Genomic DNA, 25,621 nt, shown 5'->3' with positions numbered 1-25,621 from the left:
GTGTCTGCTCTTGGGTTTCAGTCCACCACCAAAATCAACACCTTCAACTGGTCCCGGGTCCGGAAACTCAGCTTCAAGAGGAAAAGATTCCTTATCAAACTCCACCCAGAGGTCCATGTAAGTATTATATTTTGAGCAGTTGGTAAATTGTAAGAGAATGTATTCTGCTAGAATAGCAAGTAATTAGTTGTTTTGTAAGTCATTTCAGCATAATGCACACGGAATTTAAGGACAGGGTTCGGGTTGGGGTCTGGCGGGGCTCCCCATAGTCTGCCCAGTAGTTCTCTGGTGAAAGTGCGACTTGGGGGGCGGAGGGGGCGTAGGTTCTGCAGGGCTGGGTGGCCCTGAGAATGTGCCTGTCTGACAAGCCCCGGGGCTGCTGAGAATACTGGATGTTACAGCCTTTTGTGCTCAAAGTAACAGGAGTTGAGATACAAAATGTGAGCTATGATGGGAGCCCTACAGCAAATCCGAGTAATGTCCAGAGTTAACTGAGGGGCATTCCCCACGTTCTCATGTTATCTGTGGCTCAGAAATCGACCCTTTTAATAGCTCTAAATGAAGGAGCTTGATTTTTCAGAAAATAAATATTCCTTTCTATTGAGATTATTAATCAGTAAAGTAATAATTGTCTATGAATTTACAGAAAGGAGTAAAAGGAAAAGTGTATATCAATCTGATAGTTGGCAAAAATCCAGTACTTCAAACTATTCAAATAAGTTCAAATTGTTACATTTACAATGTACAAAGGAAGTTAGGGATGAAAGATTAGCTGAACCACCTGCTGGGTGGAAGCTTAAGAGGCCGGGAGAGTTTACACAGCTTTGGTGGTGGGGATTCAGACCTGGGCTGGTCCAGAAGAGGGGCTGCCCTGAGAATTCACAGGCACTTCATTATCAAGGGCTTTTGTCAAGGTCAAGCCACAGGCTGTCTGTGAGAGGGTTCCTAATTGTTTATTATTCAGATCTCTCTTCCTTAGTTGAAAGGAAACACAAGGAATGCCAAAAAGAGACAAAACACAAGCAAAAGACTGCTTGTTTTCTCTGTAAGTTAAAAAAATGTTTCCAGCAGTTACTCTGAAAAGACAGAGAAAGAAGAGAATTATGGCTCAAGATAGCACAGCAACTATTAATTAGAATAGCATAATATTCAAAGTTCAGAACCATGTCTATTGCTGCACTTGGTAAAGTTGTCTTTTTCGTCCCCAAGCACTTAGATTCCTAAGAGCAAGCATGTCAATCTCAAAGGCTAACACGGGCCAAATAAACAAGGTTTAAGTTTATGTAGGTTGCAAAAAAAACCAAAAGCTTCAATTTTCATAGAAACGTAAGTTTATTTCAGTAGAGACAGCTGGATACAAAGGACTGAAATAAATGAGTAATCGTTAACATAAAATAATAGAACATTTTAATAAAAATTAATATTTTTTCTTGAACATTAACTTACCAGACACTGAATAACTGCACAAATTAATAAGCGTAATGCAAATAAACCTATTTTTCTTGTTCTCCGAGAGCGAACTATTTCCTGTTGCACATACCAAGCAAGTCAGTACAAGACTAATGATGTGGCAATTGGCTGCTAAAATATTCACTGCTAGTATTAGTGGAGAGAAATGGTGCGCCTGCATGTAAGGGAAATGAATGCAACACGATTATAGTAATCAGTCATTAGTAAATGTTGTAGTTTGTTATTTATAATTATGTATAACAGGATATTGTAAAGATTAAGTAACGGAATTTTTATTAAAACTCTTCTTACATACCGTTATATTGGCTGGGCTGCGAAAATACTCATCACGGGCTGCATGCGGCCCTACGGCCGCAAGTTTGACATGCTTGCCTAAGAGTAACTAGGAATCAAAGTATTAGAGTTTTTCTGGAATGTAGTTTAATAATATATATCAAAAGGTTAAAACTGCATTCTCTGTGAGCTCAGTGTAACATTTCCAGGAATAACCCTGAGAGGTAGGTAATGCAGTAGTTTCTTCATGGTGATGTTTGTGAGCCTGGACATCATCCCCCAGGGCCCCACTGAAAATGGTTCAGTAATAACAGACAAGCATGTCTACCGTCACAGGAGGTGCCCTCTTCCCTCTGGGAAATCTGACAAGGACACACTCCAGGATGTTCACAGGGGGGAGACTATGGGTGGCTACATGTTCTGATAGTTAAACAGTGAGTGTGTGTGTGTGTGTGTGTGTGTGTGTGTGTTGTGTTTTTCTTCTCTTAAATGTAAAGGGAACCAGGAATCTTTACAATTTTCAGGAAAACATTTTCCTAATTTTTAACTTCGAAATAGCCTGTTATCTGAAATGCTCCCTAAATTTCATAGTTGAATTAGTTACTTGAACCTTTGTATTTGTTTCTAGGGACCTTACCAGGACACACTGGAGTTCTTGTTGGGTAGCAGAGATGAATGTAAGAACTTCTGGAAGATCTGTGTGGAGTATCACACCTTCTTTAGACTCTTTGATCAACCGAAGCCAAAGGCTAAGGCTGTCCTCTTCAGCAGGGGCTCCTCCTTCAGATACAGGTGGGACGGCGCACGGCCAGGCGGGACTAAGCTGCTTTGTAGAGCTGAGAACAGAAATATCCCTGGTTCAGGAAAATGTTGCAAGACGTTTCAGAGAATTACATACAGAAGGCAGCTACTGTCACACTGGAGAAAGCATCCTCCTATGTAATAAAAGGCTAATATGCAAATCGACCGAACAGAGGAATGACCAGTCACTATGATGTGCACTGACCACCAGGGGGCAGACGCTCAACGCAGGAGCTGCCCCATGGTGGTCAGTGCACTCCCACAGGGGGAGCACTGCTCAGCCAGAAGCCAGGCTCGCTGCTCCTTAGTGCTGCCTTGGAGGCGGGAGAGGCTCCTGCTGCCACTGGGCTCATGGCTCTCTCACCTCCATGGCAGGCAGACATCCCCCAAGGGGTCCCAGACTGCGAGAGGGCACAGGCCAGGCTAAGGGACTTCCCTCTCCCCCTCCCCAGTGCACAAATATCATGCACCAGGCCTCTAGTATGAAATAAAATAGTGGAAAAAGTAGATGTAATAAAAACTTTGTTTAGAAAATTGCTGATGCTTATTACACAGCACAACTTTAAAATGTGTATATAGATTTATGAGGAAGGATGGGCAAGTCTTGCCTTTGTGAAAAATTAATGCTGCAAATTATCATTGATTCTTTTCTTTAATGTTTGAACCTTTGTTCACAGTGGAAGAACTCAGAAACAACTAGTAGATTATGTCAAAGACGGTGTGATGACAAGAACGTCCTATGAAAGGTAAGCTCTTTGGTCTTGAGGATGTAAAGTGTATGCTTTTAAAATTAATATTTTAAGTATTTTAACCTTTATTTGAATAAAAGTCATTTCAAATACATAAACATGTATTTTGAAACTTGAGTTGTTTATTTGTAATATCTATGTACAGTTATTATATACAGATACAGATATTACTTTTAGTTTCTAGTCTGCATAGCTTAGCTTACATATGTTTTTACATAGTATAATAAACTTTGAATCTGAACATTCACCTTGTTCCTTCAGTGTGGGAGGACAGTTTTACCTCTCCGAGACATATATTTTTTATTTCCTGTTCTTGTTTTCTGTCCTCCTGCCCATTTCTAGCTAGATGCCTTTTGGCATATAATCAGAGTCTTAGCCACATTTCTGTGTGAGCTCTTTCTTGTGGGCAAAGCACGGTCAAACAGGAATCCAGAGGAGGCGGCTCACAGCTTGTTCTCTGTTTGCAGAAGACACAGCAGGACGCGGACGTCAGGCCGCGCTCTAACTACAGAATTGCCAAAGCAGGTGAGTCCTTCTGGTTAAAACCGACACCATGTCAATCCCCTGCACTCTTTTGGGAAATAATCTGGCAATGTTGTAACAAGAGTCTTAAAACTAGTTGTATCATTTACACAGCAATTCCAGTCCTGGGACTCTGTCTGCAGAAAGGAGTCCTAAGTGAAGAGAAGGCTTCATTCTTGGAGACAGGTGTCACAGTGTTACTTGTGTCCCTTTGATGCACTCAGGAGCCATTAAAAGTCTTGTTTTAGAAAAATAATGTGACCAGGGACACATTCAAAACATGTCACTAAATAAAACTAGCCGATCGAAAAGAAGCCCATGTCACATGACTCATTTGATTAAAAAAGACAGTTAGACACAGGGAGACAAAAGGCTGGGGAGCAAACCTCACCATATCATCTGTCTGTCATCTCCAAGTGATAGGATTCCAAGGCCGATTTTTTCAGTCACTCTTGGCAGTCTTTATTTTCAGGGATGGGAGTTTTCTGTGTTGTGAACATTTACTTCCATAGAGGAAAAATGGCAGGATAAAGGATTGTACACAGATGATCCTGGTCCTTTTGGACACCTGTGTGCATGACAAGTCTTTGGTAAAAGGGAAAGTCTGACCCCACTGTCCTTTGTGGAAGTTGTGATAGAAATGTGTGGACTTACTAATTTGGGCCCAGTTAATTTTGCAACTTTTTAATGGTGATTTATAAAATTATGTTCCTATTTTTCTTTTCTTAATTTTGATCCCCAGAGCATCTCCTTCACTGAGGGCATGAGGACTTCTGCGTCCCCATCATCAACACATGCCTCCTTCTATTCAGTCCCTACCTCCCCAGTTGCCCCTCCTGGCCGGCCCAATATCAAGGACAGCATCATCTCCCTGACAGAGCCCCAGGCTCCCCACACCAAGAGGCCGGCTGCAGAGAGGAGCTGCGAAGCCATGGAAGGACCCGACATGAGACAGGCCCAGCCCCCAGGGCCCCCTGCGCTCCAGCCTGTTCAAGGTGTTGGGGTTTGTCGTGTTGTGAGGAGTTGCAGCCCCAGCAGTCCTGGGGGGCAGAGTCACAGTGCCTTAGCCCTGGGTGCAGGGGGGTGCAGCAGGGAGTGCAGAGCTGCTGGTAAAAATGACCACAGCAAGGGAGACTTGACCACGGGCTCATTCCCCTCCATGGGGGAGCACCCATGTGGTCGGCAGGGCATTGGGGGGAGCCCTGTTTTCACATTGACAAACACCCAGCTGCAGGTGTCTGAGGAGTTCATAGATGACGACCCAGCAGACATCTCTTTCTTTGCCGGAGGCTCTGAGGCATTTTCTTGCCCATATGGCAGTTTGGCCCTGCAGACCCCTTTGTGTGGTCACCCACACTCTGCCCAGTTCAGTCCAGACAGGTACTCTACTGAGGCAGCGCCCATAAGCGTAGAGCATGGCTTTGAGTTTGAGGGAGAGAGTGGCTTTGGCAGTGTGCACCCCTCAGACACGTCGGAGCTGTTGGAGGTGAAGGCCCAGGCCAGCCTGATGCAGAGCCTGCTGAGCCCCTCCCAGAGCAGCTCCCTCAGCCACCTCCCACTGCTTGGCCTGTCCGTGCACACACCCAGCTCCACCAACCAGTCCGAGGCCAGCTCCATGGCCAACTTCCCCGCCTGCTCTGTGCGCTCTGAGGCCAGCTCGGCCTTTCAGTTCTCTGACATCCTCGACCAGTTAGAGCAGCTCAGTTACCCGCCCACGACAGCTGAGGACTCTAGCAGCACAGACACAGACTCCTGGGGCTCTGAAGCCGAATCCCCCCTGGACGTGAGCCTTTTCTTTGGCAACTCTTTTGCACAGACCAGTGGAGAGAGAGTCATTTTCGATTTACAGAATAATTTAAAGAATGTGAGTCCAGGAGAGCAGGTAAATCAAAGCCCATGTTGACCACTCCCAGCCTTCACAGGCTGCCCTGCACCTGCTCGTGCAGTGAGCTCAGACTGTTGGCTTGTATCCATGGCTAGGGATTCTTTCTTCTCCTAATTCTCTGGTCCAGTATTCTGTTTTGAATGTCACAGAATTAAAACTTTCACTTGGAGTGATGTTTAAAACTATGCATCGAGTTTAAAATAGATAAGTGTTTGCAGTTAGTCCCCCTGGGAGCTGGTGAATTAGTCTTGCAGCTGTATTTTTCTTGTTGTTCTTTGATTCAGCTGAAAGCTGATGCTGTCCACTTTCAACGTCACACAGTCTGACTCATGTTGATCTTTAATAGAATGTGTGTAGTCTGCCTTTTGAGGCTGCTTTTAAGATGAGGCATGCTGCCACAAGTCATTGGGATGGAGGCTTTGCCTGGTTTGTCCAGCCACTGCACGAAGTCCTGAGTGAGCCAAATCCTGGTGTCTCAGTGCCAAAGGCATTGTCCCATTAATGACTTGAGACCCAGAAAGAGTGCTATGTTTAGGTAGTTGGCTTGGAGAGGCATTGGTTTACAATGCAATTGAACTCTTTCCTTCTGTTGAGCTTAATTGGGGGTATAACAGGTATTTGGTTGAAGAAAAACAGAACCAGACCACCGGTTGGCTTGAGAGTTGTAGTGTAAGCTCTCATCCAAGAACTGTTTCCTTTGGACTAACAGAGTGGGTTATTCGCTAAAACAAACAAACATCCCAGGACCCCCTGAACATCGAGGGCTCCCGCTTTCCTTACAAGTGTTGTTTCTTGTTGGCCAGGACTGTGTAATACACAGTCCCTAGCCGTCTCTCATAGCCCCCATCGTGGACATGGGCTTGTCCCCAGGCAGTGGGAAAGGCAGGTTGAGGTGGCCGTACAGGCCCCTTCAGTGCCCCATCTACACCACTGTGGAAGGTGGGCAGCTGCTCACGGCCCGCACTGTACACATCTTCTGTGGCTGTCGGGAGGAAACCCCTGCTGTGCAGCCAGGACCTTAGGTGACTGCACTCTATCTAGCCCTGGGCACATACTGTTCAATTTGTCAAGTCCACGGATTAGCCTTTGGGTTTTGTGGTTTATCCTTCCTGCTCTTACCTAGGAGAGCGATACCATGTTTAAAGGTTTATTTTCTTCCAAGTCCTGTGGTGACATCAAGCCTACGGCCTCTACTCCTGTGTGAGACTGTAACTCTGTGCCTGGGTGTGTTTGCTGTGTGACAGCATGTGCTCTCAGGGACTCAGAGCTGCCCTGGGCCTCTTGTGAGGCTCACTCTTTCTCTTCTCATCAGTGCTGGTCCAATACTGGTGGGGTTTTAGCTAAATGTATTGAGAAATGTCCTGGTTTTTGTAGCTGCCTTAAACCTGCACCACAGTCTAACTCTCATCCAGGTCTCTGGACTGGTGTCGGGTGTGCGGCTGCTGCCCATTCCCTCCCGCTCCAGACCCACCTCAGGGCACAGGGTCGTTCCGAGGGGCTGGCTGACCTCTGAAAAGAAACCATGGGACTCTCATAAGAAAGGCGATGTCGTCAGAATTGCTCTTTAGAGTAGCCTGTTCAGGACATTTTTCCTCTGTGTCACTCAGAAAGCAAAGCTTGGACTTGTGTGGTGAAGACAATGAGCATATACATCTAGAATGCTTTTCCTTGGCCTGAGTCCTATGAGGGCTGCCCAGTCCTTCACCTGCTATTGCACAGTGACACTTTCAACTAGCAAGTTGGCCTTTTTTTCTTCTTTTATCGGAGTTAAACTGTATTTATACAAGGAGTGGTTATACAAGGACTGAAAAGGGTGGGGAAAAGGCCAACGGGAAAGAAGAGCTGGCAGTCAGGAGGGGCCAGCAAGACCCAAAATACCTTCAGGAGAGACTCCAGCTGTTTTCCTGACATGACCTTCATGCATTCCAAGTCCTCCCTCTGGCTGAAGGGGCCGTGGCGCTCCCTCCAGACCACGATGAGCTGGGCCTTCTTTTGGCCAATGCATTGCAGGCTGTGCAGATCCCAGGCTGGGATATCCAGTATTTTTTGGTACCCATGGGCTAGTAGTTCCGGGCTGATCTGTAGTTCCCAGAGTCCTCAGCCTTTTCTTCTGGCATCCAGTCACTACAACTTTCTCTTGTGGCTTTTCTTCTTCAGGATATGGACGTTGGCATTTGGGGATGCTGCCTGCTCCTGAATCTGTTGTAGGGGAATCACCACAACCTTTTGAGGGTCTTAGCCACTGTGACCGTGTGGCGGGCAAAGGGGTCAGAGCATTGTGGGAGAGCAATTCTCTTTCTCTTTTGGGTCCACAGTTTCCTGGGCCCGCACCTTGGCTTCCAGTTTTGTTTTGGTTTTTTTCATCTTAATTAAGCCTTTCAATTGCCAAATCCTTCTCTCTTTTTTTTTTATTAATGTATTTTTATTGATTTCAGAGAGGAAGGGAGAGGGAGAGAGAGATAGAAACATCAATGATGAGAGAGAATCATTGATCGGCTGCTTCTTGCATGCCCCTTACTGAGGAATGAGCCCACAACCCAGGCATGTGCCTTGACTGTAATCGAACAGATGCCTTCAGTTCACAGGATGACACTCTATCCACTGAACCAAACCAGCTAGGGCTGCCAAGTCCTTCTCCTCCACTGTCTCCATGATCACCATTCGCTCTCACTTTGGGGTGCTCAGCAGCAGGGTCTCCTGGATCCCCTGGCAGCCCAGCAGATGGCCCAAGCTCAGGAGGCGCTACAGCATGGCCAGTCCATGCTACTTAGCTTCTGTAGGGGCTGAACTTCTGGGAAACAGAGGCTGAAGGTACCAGGGGCTCAAGATTCCCAATCTCTTCTTCCTCAGGGCCTTGGGCTCTCTTTGCCTCTGAAGGGCCTACCAGTTCTTTCTGAAACAGTTTAACAGGTGCCAAGACAGGAAGCTGCTCCTTGGACCTGGCAGCAGAGTTGAGTGTAGAGACTATGTCTAGGTAAAAGCATCTCTCGGGGGCAGTGTTGGCAATGAGGATGCCATAAGAGAGTGAGCTTGTTGTCCTGATAAGGCACAAGAGGGAGGCCCTGGTTCAGCATATCCACCATCTTGCCCAGGACAAAGAGAGAGGAGTAGATGGTTCCACTCTCCTTCAACCTCAGGCCCTTGCTGCCTCTGCACTGGTTGTCCTCTGAGCCAGCCAATTCAATCAGGTAGTTTCCCCTCCCACTGAGGAAATGGGGCCAAGCATTCTCGCTGATCCACCTTAACCAGGAACACAGCATGACTATGGGAGGAGTGCTGGCAGGAAGTACTGTTCAAAATCAGCAAAACTAGTAATGAGCTTCAGTATGAGCCCCGAAATAAGTATGTTTACTGACAGTCTTCTCAGATCACCAGGTCTCCAGAGACAGGGTTCAGGAGAGCTAACACCTTTTCCTGGTAGATCTCTACGTGGCCAGCCCTCGGCACCCTCCTCCTGTGTGAGCTGTAGGAATTCCATGAGAGCCGGGGAATCATCCAGGTGGTTCTGGGCTGCCCAGGGTGTGTGTGCCTTCCCTGCCACTGTGGTCCGTAGGCCAGCACACAGGCACTCTGCCCTTCCAGCACATGCCTTAGATGGGCTGTAACGATCCAGCATAAGTGTCCTGCTGAGAATGCCTCTTTCCGTAGAAGGCATCAGACTGATACTTGAGTCTCCTGATGGTTCCTCCAGTTGGCAGTCTCTAGAGCAGTGGTTCTCAACCTTCCTAATGCTGCGATCCTTTAATACAGTTCCTCATGTTGTGGTGACCCCCAACCATAAAATTATTTTCATTGCTACTTCATAACTGTAATTTTGCGACTGTTATGAATCGTAATGTAAATATCTGATATGCAGGATGTTTTTTCATTGTTACAAATTGAACATAATTAAAGCATAGTGACTAATCACAAAAACAATATGTAATTATATATGTGTTTTCCAATGGTCTTAGGCGACCCCTGTGAAAGGGTCGTTCAATCCCCAAAGGGTCACGACCCACAGGTTGAGAACCGCTGTTCTAGAGAATAGCAGGCCCTGTACACAGCGGGTATCATTTGCTCCAGATGTTCCATCTACAAGTGGCATCAGTCACACAGCCTTATCCGAGCTGGAAGCGGGTGCCCATTGGCTCCCACCAGCTCCTCTTGCTAAGCCTAAAGTCACTAAGTGAGGTGCAGAGATCAGACGTGCCCCCTTATGTCACCTATCTGAGCCAAGGAAATCAGCTCAGATGTTCCCTTCTTTGTAACTCAGCATTCAACATGTCGGAGTAAGCAGTAAAGGCATGGTTGGTCTATTTCTTAGTCAACTTCACCCAAGGTCCCATATCCTGTAGGTTCAACCGTTTGTTAAGTAGTTCCCTATCCTTTCTAGAAGCTTAACCAGGGAAAGATCATCGCATCTTTGAGCTCCTGGTAGGGCCCTTGTTTAGACATGTCAACCTGGGTTATAGGTTCAATCACTGGTCGGTGTGCATGCAGGAGGCAGCTGATGGATGTTTCTCTCCTTTTTTCTTTAGGGCACCCACACTAGTGCCTGAGTAGCAGGCTGCCCAGTCCTTCCCAGACGTGGGTTTGAGTCAGCCCTACATCCGGCCTGGTGGCCACTCCTGAGTGCAGCCAGGCTGCAGGTGGTGGGTCATGCTCTTGTCCTGGAGATTCTGAAGACACGTGTAGACCTCTGCCCAGGCCTTCCCATAAAAGGATTTGGTTTGGTTTCTTCAATGAAACTTTACCTTCTAGAGATTATTTTTTAGCTCTTTGTTTATAAAGTTTTCAAAATTTACAGAAACAAGAACGGTAGTGCTTGCCACATGTGGCTGGTAGCTCTTAGTTCCCCTGACAGTAGAAGACCCCTCTTCTGTGCCAGTGGCTTGTGGAAGAAGTGGTCCTTCCTCATGCCCACAGCCTGACCCGCCCCTCAGGCCGCTCACCTTGGCCTGGATCTGGAGCTCATCGACCATTGCCCTCCCTCCCACCGGCCTGGGGGGCCCACAGCACAGGAAGGAGCCCAGGGTCCCAGATGCTCTGTGGACATTGCTGGTGAAGGTGTCATTTTCAGATCCAGGTTTAGCTTTTTGGCAGAAATTATTAAATTTTACTTTTTGGCAGAAATTAAATTTTACTTTCCAGCGTGTTCATAATATTTTTGAGTTTACAGCTTTTCCTTTATAATGAAATGATTTACTTTAAAATCACTTGTGGCTTTCTTTGGTTACTGCTCATAACTCCTCCTTTCATTTTTGAGGGCTTGTAAACATCCTTCTGACTCAGAGGGACTTCTTTAGAAAGGACCATATATCCTGCTCACATTGTGGCTTTCTACTCATGGCAGGTCATGTAAGCAGTGACCTTGTTGTATTTGATCTTAGTGAGAGGTGGTTTGTAGCAAATACTCAGACATCCAGAACAGCCCAGAGTGAAGGCCACAAGGCCAAGCCTGCTGATGGCTATTGATCATGAGAGGCCCTTGCGTTATACAATGACGCCACCTGGGGAGGGTGGATCCATTTACCTGGATGACAGAATAATTGTTCAGTTTTCCCTTTTCATCTGTTGATATCCTTTACTCGACCCAAGGCCTTACACCTGACAGGAGGGCCATGTGTGCTGGAATGGCCAGCTGACCGCAGGCCTGTGCTGTCCCCACACTGCCAGGTCCCCAGCAGGCTGTGCCTGTTGTCCCTGCGGAGTCCACTTCTAATCCAGGTAGAATATTTATTTTTATTAGTTACCAAATCTATTTTTGTATTTAAGCTTCCAAATCCAGGTATTCTACCAATCTGTGAATGTTAAAGTCTAACAAGAGTATAACTCCATGTTAGGAAGAGTGATGCATGGGACAGTATGGTGTGCAATGGGAGCACCTCTAACCGTTAGGTAATTATGGGCGCCTTTTTTCTCTCTAAGTACAGAATCAGCTTAGGGTTCCCTTTTCCACTGAACACACATTTAAAAAATAGTAATGACAGAGAGATGGGCAGTAAAAATAGCACACCAAAGAAGTTTAATATGAAAGATGTTTAAGCCTGTTGGTTATGTCACACCCGTCATTGTCATCTTGCAAAGGCCTTTTGAATGGCTTTGGTGTGCAGGAACATTCTGCTCCCAGTGCAGGCTCTCGGCTCCTGCTGCCCAGCGGTGACTGGAAATGTCCCGTGCCGCGGCAGCCACCTTGTGCTGTCAAGCACATGAACCGTTCCCCTACGTGTTATGTGTAGGTGACATGTGATGCCAAGTCCTTTGTCTTCACGGTACGGTTATTCCCTCCTCGTTCGTGGAACTTAAATTGTTACTAGATCAATTACTTCATAGACGAAACGTTAGTGTTTTCTCAGGCACTTAAAATTGAGGATTTTAGTATCTGTTCCCAAAGCCATGGAGTCTTACTTTGCCGGGGTTTTGCTTGGCCCTTGTCCTGAAGGTACAGAGCTTGTCACAGCTCGCTGTGGTGGCCACTGTTGGCCCCTCTCGTCACACAGTAGCTGTGCCTTAAGTGTCCCCAGGTGCTGTTTTTTTGTTTTTGTTTTTGTTTTTTTTGTTTTGTTTTGTTTTGTTTTTGCATGAAAGCATCTACATTCCCCTAGAAAATGGAGAGAGAAGGAACTGGCGTTTCATTATGCATTTGAACTTGTTCATTCTTTAAAGAAACATTATGTTGCCTGGTTTGTGGTACTTATAAAGCTTGTTTTCCATTGAAATTGCCATTTATAAATGTGCAGATATGTACTAATTCAGAATTTTTTAATTGTTTATTCAATAAAATAAGGACATATTTACTATGAATTTTTAAATGGGCTTTTTAGCTTTCTTTCCCTCTACTTGGTTATAGTTTTGACTTACATAATTAAAAATTATTTCTCATGTTAAATGAATCCCTGAAACGGCTCTTCACTTCATAAGCTTCTGAGCAGCAAACAGGCATTGTCTGTTTCACATGTGGACAACATCCCCAGAAGGCCATTGGGAGCAAGGAGAGGGCTTGCTTTTCTCAGCCTTAGTCTTCTTTCAGTGCTTTCTGTTGGCCAGCCCCGCCGTGTGGTCGGGTGCACAGGTGGATGTCAGTCGCCTGCTCTAAGCTTGAGGCTCTGGCTGAGGGCAGCACTGTTTACAGCCTTGGGTGAACCATGTAGTCCCTGGGCTGGTCCTGTGCGCAGAACACGTGCTGTTGGCTTCTTAATTCTGAAAAAGAGAACATTATTGCCTTTCCCACCCAGTTGACTAGAACCCACCCTATAAAATCCCTGGCCCCTGGTGTAGCCTCAGCTCAGATTCTGGACAGTCTTTACTCCAGCTCTGAGCTTGTTTCCCACTCGGCTAACATGCTTTCTGCTGCCTCCCCAGAGCTGTCCCTGCACTCCTGCCACACTTGGGTCATGGGATTGGTGATATCCTACCCCCCCGCCTCCTGGGCAGCAGCATTTGCTCCCTCTGGGCTGTTCTGTGCTGCACAGGAGTGGGGGAGTGGTCTCCTCCCTGGCTTTTAAGGTGCCAGGCACATGCCAGTGGCCTTCTAGAAAAGACCCTCTCTGCACAAACTCCCCAAGACCCTAAGTGGGCAGTCACTCCCCACTGAGGGAAGAGGGTGGTGAGTCACCAAGTGAGCGTCAGTTCCCGCCCACGTCAGGCCGGCCCTGCTCCCTGACCGAGGCCACCACTGCTCAGTGCCCCAGTTTGGGGATGAAGTGGTGATGGAAGCGAGTGGATCCTCAGAGAGACACCTCTGTGACAAATCCAGATTTTAAGAAACTGCTCAAAAGCATTTCTCTATTGGCTCTGTAGGTTGCCCTGTTAGGAGAGTACCACTGTATGGCCTTTATATTTGAAGTATGTTATTTCAGATTACATTTCTTTTCTAATGAAAGTCACCTACAGACTTTTTCGTTTATTGAATAATTTGCTTTGGGGACCTTGCTGTCACTGATCCAATAGTTTAGAGGATCTGTAGTCACAGTTTTGAGACAAAAGGTGTCGTTTATTAGAACAAAGACACAGAGCTCCCTGGGACACCCATATGTGTGCACACACAGTGGAGACCCATGCCCAGCAGGCACCAAGCCAGACACATGACCCAAAGTGTCACTATGTTATCGGTTAATGCGCCTGTTTTTCTTAACAAGGAAAGAGTCTTGATTATTTAGAACAAACAAAAGAAAAAACTAAAACATGCTTCGTGGAGCATTGCACGTGTTGATGTCAGTCACCCTCTGAACTTCAGGTCACCACGTGGGTCGTGGGCCAGGCACCCACTCCAGGCTTCCTTGTGTAGGCTTCACAGCCCCATGGAGAGGGCATACCACATGTCAGGTTCTCACCTGCTGTTTTGTAGATGAAGAAGCAGAGCAGGGAGGTGACCTTTGCGGGAACACAGTATAAGATGAACTGATAATTGGGCCATTTTTCTACTGCCCACTTATTTTTTAAGCCACATTTTGTGTAAAGTGACTCATGACATTCTAGTCCAAAAATGGAGCCAGAGAGTTTTCTGCTAACTCAGCAGCAAGCTCACATTCACCTGGGTTCTTTGGACAAGTCAGCCTTCCCTACTCTCATGGGATTACTGAGCCATTGTTCAAGCTACAGAAGGAATTTCTAGATCTTATGCCTCCTACTGTCACATTAACCTTCAAACTTAACCTTGAGTCTTCCAAACTGGAGCTGATTCTTTCTCCACTATTAGGCAAAAATGTTCAAGATTATTTATTATAGAGATTTGATGAAGAGGATTTAAAGGTATGAAATAAAAGTAATGTTAACTTTCCTCTAAATGTGCTATTTGTCTTTCATCACCTAGTTAGATGAAGAAAATGAAGTTAAGCACAATGTATAATACTGTGCTTTTTAAAATGACATTTCAAAAGTTGTAAGATAAATATTTAGAAATTTTTGGAAATAACGAATGCCACAAAGCAAAGAAAACCAACTGCCAGAGGTACTCACTGCCGAACTTGAAACAGTTTTAAATTTAAGCATTTTTTATAACTTGCAGCCTTGAGAACCGAGCCTGTCTGTGAACACAGTAGACAATCTGACCCACTCCAGCAGAAACTCGAAGCTCAGTGAAACAACTACTGCTTGTGTCTATTACTTTCAAGTAACCAGATTTTGAAAATTGAAGAATTTCCAAAAATTCTTTGTCTACCATTCCTTGATACCATAGTGGTCTGGAAGCTCGCTCTGTGTCTAAGTGGATGCTTGTCATAGGGACTCTTGTAACACAGAACATCAACTCCTCCTGCCTGTTGTTCAGTAGAGGACCTTGGACACGGGTCTGTTTTTACAAAAATTTCAGGTTAATTCTTCACCATGTCAGTTAAGGGTAAGCATATTCTGTGATAACCTAAAATTCTGAAGGCATCTGCCTTTTATCCAGGTGCTCTAATGTGCATCGTGAACACGGGCAGGATATTCCGAGGCAAGGGAGCGCTCATCTTACACCCCTCACATCATCCCAGCAGGCTGGGGCTACCCCAACATCACTTCTGGAGAGACACCTGCCGAGACGCGGTCCACGCTTGTTTCTTGGTGTGGAGTGTGTGTCAGCGACACACACAGTGGAAAGATTGGCCACATAGGTAGGGCATGGGTACACGATGTACACTCAGACAACCTGGGTATAGATGGGTCATTTGCTTGAAAAAATATCTCCCCACAGATTTGTTGGCTTTATCTTGTAGGATCTGTGTTTACATAATTGGAAGGAGGTGGTATGACTTACAGCATTGTGCTGTAGCTGACAGATTTAATAAAGTGTTTAATGGCAGTTTGTGGTACTTTTTAATCTGTTCACTAAATTGTGAGTTGACAATTTTTGTGAAATAATAAGTATCTACAATGCTAACATCAAATGATGACTTTTAACCTTCCAAATGAGCAGTCCGTCCTGAAAGGGTTCTCTCTCTTTTATCAGTTCTTCACAGAGGGGCTGTTTACTGGGCTGCATTCTCTAATCTGACAGCTTTACTAGCCCACACTGGCCAACATAGCAGAGAGCTGGTCACCCCATCTCCTCAGCTTTCTCCTGCTATTGAAAAATAAAGTCAAGTTTTGCAGCAACTTTTTGGTGAATTACCAACTAGTATTGCTATGGGACTGCCCATCTCCAAGGGAGGTGCTGTGTGCAGTGCTGGTAGACAGGAGAGTAAACAGTGACCTTGTACTTCCTTTCACAGTCAATGAGCATAAAATATCTTGACTCTCACACCTTGAACAATACAATTGTGAAGAATAAATAGATCAGTTATTAGTCACTTCTAGAGTTTTTTCTAAAATTTCAATGTGTGAAGGTATCTCATAATGCAATTTTGGGCTTATTAGGGACAAAAGGGTTTTGGAGTGCAAATCCTAAGTAGCTCATCTTTGGACACATGCCTCTTCTCCATGTGAAAAGTAACTGTGCCCTCCATTCGGGCTTGGGCCCTTCAAAACTTACAGAGTCCACCCGGCCTGGTGTGAGAGAAGGGGTATAGAAATTTTGTTATTTTAAGGTGGCTTAGCATATTTTAAATGTAATAAAAGCAAATTCTAATAAACTGGTTGTTAATTCCATATCTTATTTTGTCCAGGTCTTCTAATGTGAATGGGTGTTTCATCATGTTTTAAATCTGTCCGTTGTGAGAAATTCCAGAGGTAACTGCCGTCCTGGCTTTGGTAATTAATTCATCGCTGGAAGCACTCGGTGGCATCCCAGCTCCAGATCTGTCAATGTGAAAATAGGGCCCCGCCAGCCCGCCGCTGCCTGGGACGGCTACTGACTCTAGTTCAGTTGCTTATGACTGTCCAGGGAGCAGGAAACAGGTGTGTCGGGTGTTCACAAAACTCCTCTACACCTGTCTACACACTCCCATGTTTTGGGCTAAATAAGCCAAGCTTTGGTTTTATAAGCTGGTCACTATAGGTGACTGCATCTGAAGTTGTTAGTGGTAGTGTTAGAGGATCTTGCTTTAAGCCATTGTGTAGGGAGTGGGCAGCCACCATGGGCTTGAATTGAGTTATTTCTATCCCAGCATTTTGTAAACTGACTTAATTAGTTAGAAATAATGGTAGTTTGAGTGATAAAACATTATACATTTGGAAACTTAAGGTAATTGTCTATCTTAAGGAGCTTTTAAACAGCAGTTACATTTTTTGTTAAAACTCTGCTTTAATGGTATCTTTAAAATTCGGCATTTAATAGTAATTGTTTTCCCACAGAGGAGAAAAAAACATTAGAAGTAAACCTTTAAGAATTTTTTTTAAATAATGGATAAGAGAATTTTTTATTACAAAATGTATGATAGAATATACCTCATCATTAGCCTTTTTAGAACTACGTAGGCCAAAATTTTGGTTTCTGTCTAATCAAAAGCGAACATTTAAAAAGGGGGGAAATTTAACTATTAATTACTTTTGTGTTATAATTCTAGAAAACCAAAATAAAACCTTTGTTAATGGAAAATTCAATTAAGTAGAAAACAATATAATGAGTTGTAATTTTATATGATCAGATTTTTAACTGAATGATTGATGAGTTTGGCATTAAAATAGACATTTTCTTCAGATATGTTGGCATCAGTTTGGTATGTCTCTAACACATACACAGAAGGTGCTCCTCCCTGTCTGTCCTGCTTCACATGCTTGTGCTGCTGATTTTATCTCTAGAGCAAAGAGAAAGCCCTGGAACTGTACAGCCCAGGGGTCTAGGCGCCTGTGGTTGGTGTCTGTGAAATCGGATTGGTCAGCCAGCAACCTTTTCTCATGTTCACTTTATGTCACGTTGAGAACTGCATGTGGTAGCGTCTTTACTTACAGTTTCCAGAAAGTGCCGAGCAGCAGTGTAAGGCTAGTGTCGGCTAACGCCTGGTAAGAAATGTGGTGTCTGGCCGCATCCTGGCCCTTCTCATTTCTCACTCCATCCCCCGCCCTGTTCAATTCCAGGCCTTCCCATGGACAGTCCTCAGCCTTCTCCCTCCACCCGGAAGAGCCCACTGAGCCTGAGCCCTGTATTTCAGGTGACGCTGGGCCCAGCTGAGCGGGGCTCGTCCCCACTCCTGAGCCCTGTCCTTAGCGACGCTGGCGGAACCAGGATGGACGATGAGGAGGAGCCGAAACACAAGGTGGGCACCGCCCCAAGCAGAGGGCTGGGTGCTGGTGGGCCTGGATTTGCAAACTTCTCTCTGGGCTGGGAAGCCTGTGGGCAGAGCAGAACTGGGCTCTATGCCTACACAGCCCTCCCTCCCAGGCCTGCTGAGGGAACGATGGTGAGCTGGCTTCCCTAGAGAAATCTTGTCTTGAGGTCCTCCTGTCCTTTTGGGGACTTTTTTGGGACCTTTGTAACAGTACCTGGCACCTATGGGTTCTGAGTGTTGGGCTGGGTCCTGGGGATGTGGCAGAAAGGGGCAGGCCCTGGAGGAGCCCTCAGCCCAGCAACCGGGAGGAGGTCTAATGCACAGAAAGGGTTTGCTGGGTGGGGACCAGTCTTGTCTGGAATCAAGGGAGTCACAGGCTGATGTATGAGTGGGTCCTGGAGTGTCATTGCAAGGGGAGGGAAGGGATGGGGTGGATTTAGGGTAGAAAGTGGGGGTGATCCCAGGGACAGGAGTGTGGCAGGTGCGGAAAGGTAGGGTAGAAAGCTCATGGTTCAAGGACAAGGCGATGGCCAGAGGCATTGGCACCCCTGGCCTCGTGGCCACTTCCACTCTTGTGGCCCTGGCCTGCAGCGGGGGCCATGTCCTGGGCAAGGAAGCCAGGGCAAGTTGGCTTTGCATGTGAGCACATGAGGAAGGCAAAGGGTCCAGGGAATTTGACATTTGGGGAAGAGAGTGGTTAAAATAATGGGCTGTGGACTGTGTGGCCCTGGGGGCCATGGAGAGGGAGAAGCCAGGAACCATCTATCTGTTTCCCTGCACCTAATGGAGGCCCCTGAGGTGCACACCTGAAGGAAGCGTGTTGAACTGGGCCCCAAGTGGTGGGACCCCTGCCTCGCAGGTGCCTGTCATGTGGACAGCTGTCATCAAGAACACCTTAGCACTCGTGTGTTTCCTCCTGAATTGGCCAAAAAGTATGTTACTTCCAGGGCCACCTGAGCTGGACCCATGAGGTTCCTCAGCAAGGGGGCTGCAACTCCTCCAAGGATGGGGAGGCCTCTGCAGACGTCTGTCCTTGTGCCGGGTCCCCGGGCCCTCTTCAGTGACAGCAGCCCTGGAATGGAAGGCCTGCTGTTCATGAGGTGTGGGTGCCGGCTGGCTTCCAGCCTAGGACGCCCCCCTGGTGGTTGGGGCTTTGCAGCCAGTCCCCAGCCCTCAGGCCTCCATCTTGGCCATGTTGCTTTGGTGCCGTAACAAAAATGGCTTTGGAGGAAAGCTGTTTAAAAAAACTAAATTTTAATTTGTCACTTTCTGTATTAATAAAATAGCTGATCTTTAGGTGGTGATCTGTAGGGTGATGACCCCTGACACCTGACACTTGAGGTTAATTGGGCTAACAGAGGTGTCTATGGCCTTCGTTATCTAACCAGGCCTCTGAGAGAAGGGACATGGTCGTCACAGTGCAGCCACCTCACACAGTGCGCCCGCTCCCTCCCCTCACGCTGCCTCCTAATTCCCGGCCACGTGGCCACGGGATGCTGCGTGTCCCAGGCTACATGTAAAAGCAGCATCAAGCACAGGGGGCCCCGAGGGTGGCAGGACACACTTTCTTCACCTCTGCCCCCTGGGTCACCCCAGTGAGTGACTAGCTGTGTTCTGTGCTGGTTTTGTGAACCAGCGTCCCCAACAAGGCCCCGGTCCCCAGGTTCACTGATGACTCCCCAGTGGGACCTGGGCAGTTTTGGGGTTCCTCAGCTTCACAAACAAACGCAGGGGTTGGGAATCTGGGTGTGGCCAGGGCGTTCACGTCTGAGCCTCCCTCAGGACCGCCTGTCCCTCAGGAGATCCGTGTGGCTTGTTTTCACCAGCATCTCCCACTTAACGCGCTGTTTCTCCTCCTTTCTAATAGAAATTGGTGAGGACCAACAATATTCGAAAGGTATGAAAGCTGAAGGTGGCTGGTGCCTCTTACAGGTGATTGTGTGGGGCTGAGAGAAGGGCCACAGCACCACGCTCGGGATCTCAGCTGCTTTCTGCAGGGCAGGTGGCAGAGCTTGGCAGGAAGCACAGTCCCCTCCCGGGCACCCCCCCCCCAACCTCCCAGCCTACGGCAGAGGTGTGGGTGGCTGCTTTACCTTCTCTCCACTGAGGGATTCCTGAGAGGTTTCTTTGCCCTAGAAATGGGGGTCAGCAATGGAAATGGGGGCCAACCTGGCCCCTGACCTTCCTCCTCAAACTTGTCACCGGCATGGTTCAGAGGCTTTTTACTTTGGCTGAGGCCCACAACTGCAGTCATCCTTGCCTCCTTTGTCCTTCACACCTCCACCCACACCAGAACTGGACCCTCCGTGTATCCAGGGCCCCACCCCTCCTCCTGCCATTCCCCTTCCCAGGGTGGGAAGAGGCCTCCTGAAGAGCCCCGGCCCTTCCCAGCCTGCGTCACCCCAAAACCCCTCCCTGCCTTCCCTGCCAGTAACCAGCTTGCTGCACCTCTTCCCCCTCCCCCTTGACCTCTGACCTGTGTCCCACGCCCAGCTGCCAGCCCCGCCCTCTCCCTGGAGGCTGTGGCTGCCTCACCCCTCCTGCTCTGCTTTGGGTCCAGAGGACTTCTCTCCTGTGCTGGGAACTTCCCCACTAGTCAGTGTCAGGCTGCTTGTCTCCTTCCTGCTGAGAGGCTGTCCGCTCTGTTCCTGGGTCCATCTCAGGTGCCTCCTTGGGGCTGGCATGTGCTTCACAGGCATTTTTGTATGGCAGACGTGAAGACAGTTGGCCTCTTAGAGATCTCAGCCTGGTGGAGGACAACACAAGGGCGCAGGGCTAGAGCAGGACCAGGTGTCGTCCAGCCAGGAAGGATGGAGAAGGGATCATTGAGCCCAAGCGTGAGGCCTGTGCTTTGCCGAGAGCCAGGCATGGTGGGGCCCAAGGGCACAGGGCCACCCTTTCTGCTCCGAGGGTCCCATCACTGCTGACTGGCCTGCCGGCACCTGCATGTCGGGCAGAGGCCCTGATGGGGTTTAGAGCTCCAGCGCTGGGCATCTCGGGCCCTGCACTCAACACGTGCTGGCCTCCCGGTGCTCTCACACAGGGCACCGTTAGGATGTAGACCTTTGGCAATCGTAATAACTTATTTGTGAGTTAGGCTTAACAGTTATCATTACATGTATACATATACACACACTCTCATGTCTGTGTGTTCAACAGCTATACTCCTGGCAGTGGTATCTGAACAATAATTTTATCGCAAAACCAATAATTAGCTTCAATATGTTGATGTTTGAACAGCAATTCTTTTCTCAAAAAGAATAACATACAATGAGAAAAACATGTGAAGGAGAAACAATAGGCTTATATTTTTACTCAGAGGGGAATGTCTTCAGGAATTATGGACAAAAATCGTGTGAGAACGTTAATCTGAGCAGGAGAAAGCGAGGGTTGCGCATGTGGCCTGTCTGTGGCGTATCCAACAGGCACGTGCTCACCATCTGCGCCTCTTGCAGGGCACGGGCGCCGACGAGGCCTACTTCATAGCGAAGGAGATTCTCGCCACAGAACGCACATACCTGAAGGATTTAGAAGTTATCACTGTGGTATGAAAACGAAGTCTTTTATTACTTTGATTTTCTTAATATTTCTTAATTCTAAACCAGAGACGGAAGAGCCCTTCTAAGAAATACCTCTCAGCCATCATGAGATCTACCTGTACATGTTCTGTGAAACACATTTAAACAATGTCTAAGTCGGGTCAGAATATTGGGTCTGTTTTTTCATAAAACTGGGACTGTAGCCACTTGAAGCTTTTCACCAGAATTGTTCTCGTGTAATATTGGGAAAATTTGGTGGCCAGTCAAGAGGAAGCCATGGCATGTGAGCTGTCCTCAGGGGGACTCTGGGTCAGCGCAGGCCCCTGTGGCCGCAGCCCCGGGGTGATCCCTCAGTCACCCGAGCTCTGCTCTTCCCGCAGTGGTTCCGAAGCGCCGTGGTCAAGGAGGACGCCATGCCTGCGGACCTGATGACGCTGCTCTTCTCCAACATCGACCCCATCTACGAGTTCCACAGGGGCTTCCTGTGTGAGGTGGAGCAGAGGCTGGCACTCTGGTAATGCCCAACCCCGTCCCCGCCCCCGCACACACGGCCACCCCCGCACACGCGGCTGCCCCTCGTCACCACCACTGCTTTCAGGAACCTCCCAGCTTCAGACGCTAATTCACCAGAGTCATTACTTCATTGAAGTCTATTTTTAAAAAGTGTGAGGAGGAGTAGACAATAATAATCACTTTTATTCATCCTACTTCAGAAGAATGAACAAAGTTGGTTAAAAGTAGATGATTATTTTTTTCCTAATTACTGTCTTTTAGAGAATGGCCCACGAGTAAAGATGCTTCTGTCAGACACAGGCCTCCACCTCCAAGGAGCTCACTGATGTCCTGGCCGTGCTGGGACGGCTGGCCCACGAGATCAATCAGCGTGGATCTCACAAGCCTTCCTGAGGTTTGATTGTATTTGTCCATCTCTGCTCCAGGGAAGGACCTTCCGGTGCCCAGGCCCCAGGCAGCCACCAGCGGATCGGGGACGTCCTGCTCAGGAACATGCGCCAGTTAAAGGTAGCGACTCCGGGCGAGCACCTGCCGTGCAGCACAGTGTGCCCTCAGGACCGGTTCCCTGGAACAGCACTCACCTCAGAGCTGCTTCCCCTAAGGACAGTGTCCTCCCCTAACAACACCCCTTCACAGGAGCGCCCCTCATTCCTCTAAGAACGGCATCAAGTCAGGATGGAATTCCCTCGGAGCAGCGATCCCCTGGGAGCATCATCATTCCCGGTGCCCAGCCTTCCCTCCGAGCAGCACTCCGTCAGGACAGGCCTCCATTCAGAGCTCCTTCCTCTAGGAACCAGGCCCCGCAGAGCAGCCTCCGGGGAAGTGTGCTGGGAGCTGGCTCTCTGGCAGCTGCACTGGACTCACCCGGGACATGAGCCCCGGGCCCAGGTGCCGTTGTTGCTGAGCTTGCTGAGCTCCCGCCTGGACGGGGCGTGCAGAGCCTGTCCAGGGGTTGTTAGGGTTTGCGTCCACTCTCCTTCTGGGCTCATAGTTCAGGGGTTTTTCTTCAGAGGCATTAGAGTTTCGTGGAAAGGATTGGCTGTAGGTCACCAGGTCAGCAGCACGGAGGAAGCAGAGGCCTCCTGAGGGCCGGTCACCACAGGCGTTGGAACCAGCGGCTGTGCTTTCACTGCACAGGGTCCTGCTCTTGCTGAACAGATGGATGGGCCTCTCCCGCCCATGCATCTGTCCTGGGAGCTCTCGCATCCAGCCTGAGACTCTGGGGGCCCTCCCCCCGCCGTCTTCTACCCGCTTGCATGGCTCCAAGTCCCCAAGCCTTCGCTGTCGTGCCCATTCACTGGGAGGCGGGCACCTCCATCCCAAGCCTGTCCCACCTCCACCCAATCCGCCCAGACTCCTGAGGTCCTTCCGGCCCATTCCGCTCCTAGACACCTGAGGGGCCGCAGGCTCGCTTACGCTGTCTTCAGAGAGCCCTGCGTGAAGAGCTCCATTCTGCCCAGAGCCCCATTTTTTACCCCCACACATTTTTTGGTTTTCTGAGCCAGGTTCATTAATAAGTGTTATCTATCCCAAAGCCTTACAAAAAAATTATTTCAAAATATATATAAATCTGTTTGATTGAGCTTATACCACACAAGTCACATGTAATGTTCATTAAAACAAACTGATTAAATGTTAGAAACTTCTAGAAGGTAGGGACCAGTTGAGTTTACTATGACTGAAACACTGCCAGCCCGTACATGTATGCACGTGGTGCTGTAACAGTGTCAGGAGTGACCCTCCCTCTCTGGCAAGTGGGTTGAACACACTCTGCCTGCTCTGGAGTGTGGCTGGCGCAGCCTCTCCGAGGAGGAGAGCTCCCTGCTGGCACCTGAGGCAGGTACAGCCCTCAGCCTCAGCGCTTCATCTGCAGAGTGAGGTGACGCCTGTGGTCCCCCGCCACACACACACACACACACACATGAGGTTTGAGGGCAGTCGGCAGCGCAGGGGTGGTTTCGCTGTGGACAAGCCGCTGCCCTCCTGCTGGCGTGAGGTTGGGTTGGGGTGGAGTCTCCGTGGGGCAGGATGGACCCCAGGGGGCTGGAAACCCAGCTGACACGCCCTGGCCGTTGTCCTCTGTTCTGCCCCATTGGGATTTCCAGCCTGTGTGTGACGTCCACACAGGGAGCCATCCAGACAGGAAGCCACTCCCCAACCGGACGCCCTCTCAGGTCCCTGACCTAACGAGCCCCTGTTGTGCCTCCACAGCAGTTCACCGGCTACTTCCAAAGGCACGACGAGGTCCTGACGGAACTGGAAAAGGCCACCAAACGCTTCAAGAAGCTAGAGACCGTGTACAAAGAGTTCGAGCTCCAGAAAGTCTGCTACTTGCCTCTCAACACGTTCTTGCTGAAGCCCATCCAGCGACTGGTGCACTATCGCCTGCTGCTGCGGCGGCTGTGCGGGCACTACGCGCCCGGGCACCACGACTACACCGACTGCTGTGGTGAGTGGGGCTGCCATGCCGGGCTGAGGGAGGAGCAGCGTTGGCAAACCTGCAGGCTTCGGCTCCCTTATTTGGGAAGCACAGGGTGTGTGCTCTCCCCTCCCCAGGGGCCAAGTCTGCAGCGGGCAGAGCTGGCACTGCTCACCCTCCTCCCCAGCTGACGGAGGCCAGCGGGCCCTGGGTCTGCACAGGCCAGTATGCCCTTCGGCCCCACTGCCCCAGCAAGGCCTTGCCCTGCTCCAAATCTGAACCATGAGTGAAGGGATCCAATCGTCCTGGAGGAGCTCCTCCTGTGCCGTGGGGGTGGGATGACCCTAGAGCAGCCGTGGGCAAACTACGGCCCGCGGGCCGGATCCGGCCCGTTTGAAATGAATAAAACTAAAAAAAAAAAAGACCGTACCCTTTTATATAATGATGTTTACTTTGAATTTATATTAGTTCACACAAACACTCCATCCATGCTTTTGTTCCGGCCCTCCGGTCCAGTTTAAGAACCCATTGTGGCCCTCGAGTCAAAAAGTTTGCCCACCCCTGCCCTAGAGTGACCTGCTACCTGGAGGTATTTCTGTTCTGCAAGCCTTGACGCTAAAACTCAAACATTTGGTCCAGGGTGGCTGTTAGAAGTTTTTGTCATAGACAGACTTTATCATTTTTGTGTGTTAAAGGAACAAAAGAATAAACCCTGACCTTTTTAACCTACAATATCACCTCTAGTTGTAGGATAAATTTAGTGCAGGAAGTTACTCTCCATAGGAAGGTTTTTACAAGTGAATTCACCATCATCGTTACAAGTAAAAGATAAAAGACTGGCACTACTTCTCGCTGGTCTCCCATAGTCATAAATGGGTATAATTAAGATGCTTTCTGCTGAACGAGAAACAAAATGGATCATATGTTGTTGACAAATCTCTTCTTCATTCTAAAAGCAAGTGTTTCGTGTTTGCTACAAAGGAAAAGACAAAATTGTCAAAAATATTTCCAAGCATTTTCAGGGAAATAAAGTGCAGCAACATTAAAAATGCTGCCATGCTGGCCTCTGTCAGTCTTTTCCTGTAAGGGGTGGGCAGTGCTAGGGGGAGAGGGTGGCCCCTCTCCAGGTCATCGGGGAGGCCATGCCCATGGAGAAGGCCGGGCGCCCTCACTATTCAGGTTCCTCATCAGTCAAACCGTCTCATGGGCTAATGCAAAAGCCAAATGAGGCTGCACTTCTGAAAGTGCTTTGTAAATTGTTGACGCAACATGGTGCCAACAACTGGCACCTGGACGGGTTTGCTTCAGCCGTCTCCGGAGGGCTCAGCTGATGGAGTCCCTTC

At 48.3% G+C, this 25,621-nt stretch overlaps 1 protein-coding gene and 1 pseudogene across 4 annotated transcripts in view; one reads left to right on the top strand and one right to left on the bottom strand.

The window, feature by feature from the left end:
* The window catches only part of FARP2 (FERM, RhoGEF and pleckstrin domain protein 2), a 92,827-nt gene that overhangs the window by 55,209 nt on the left and 11,997 nt on the right, over positions 1-25,621 (top strand). For 2 of the 4 annotated variants that reach the window (XM_005857681.2, XM_005857680.2), the window contains exons 9-19: positions 22-117; positions 2,372-2,535; positions 3,222-3,290; positions 3,761-3,818; positions 4,558-4,810; positions 17,617-17,795; positions 19,675-19,704; positions 21,263-21,352; positions 21,727-21,860; positions 22,285-22,366; positions 24,071-24,308. In XM_005857681.2, coding sequence (XP_005857743.1) covers positions 22-117; positions 2,372-2,535; positions 3,222-3,290; positions 3,761-3,818; positions 4,558-4,810; positions 17,617-17,795; positions 19,675-19,704; positions 21,263-21,352; positions 21,727-21,860; positions 22,285-22,366; positions 24,071-24,308 — 1,393 coding nt within the window. The remainder of the gene's footprint in view (positions 1-21; positions 118-2,371; positions 2,536-3,221; positions 3,291-3,760; positions 3,819-4,557; positions 4,811-17,616; positions 17,796-19,674; positions 19,705-21,262; positions 21,353-21,726; positions 21,861-22,284; positions 22,367-24,070; positions 24,309-25,621) is intronic. The other 2 variants (XM_005857683.2, XM_005857682.2) reach the window with 1 other exon arrangement.
* Positions 8,263-9,441, bottom strand: LOC106727605 (annotated as a pseudogene).

Source organism: Myotis brandtii, unplaced genomic scaffold, assembly GCF_000412655.1.
Source record: "Myotis brandtii unplaced genomic scaffold, ASM41265v1 scaffold112, whole genome shotgun sequence".
NCBI classification, from domain to species: domain Eukaryota; kingdom Metazoa; phylum Chordata; class Mammalia; order Chiroptera; family Vespertilionidae; genus Myotis; species Myotis brandtii.
The sequence above is the reverse complement of the archived record's forward strand: the minus strand, read 5'-3'. Positions and strand labels throughout refer to the sequence as shown.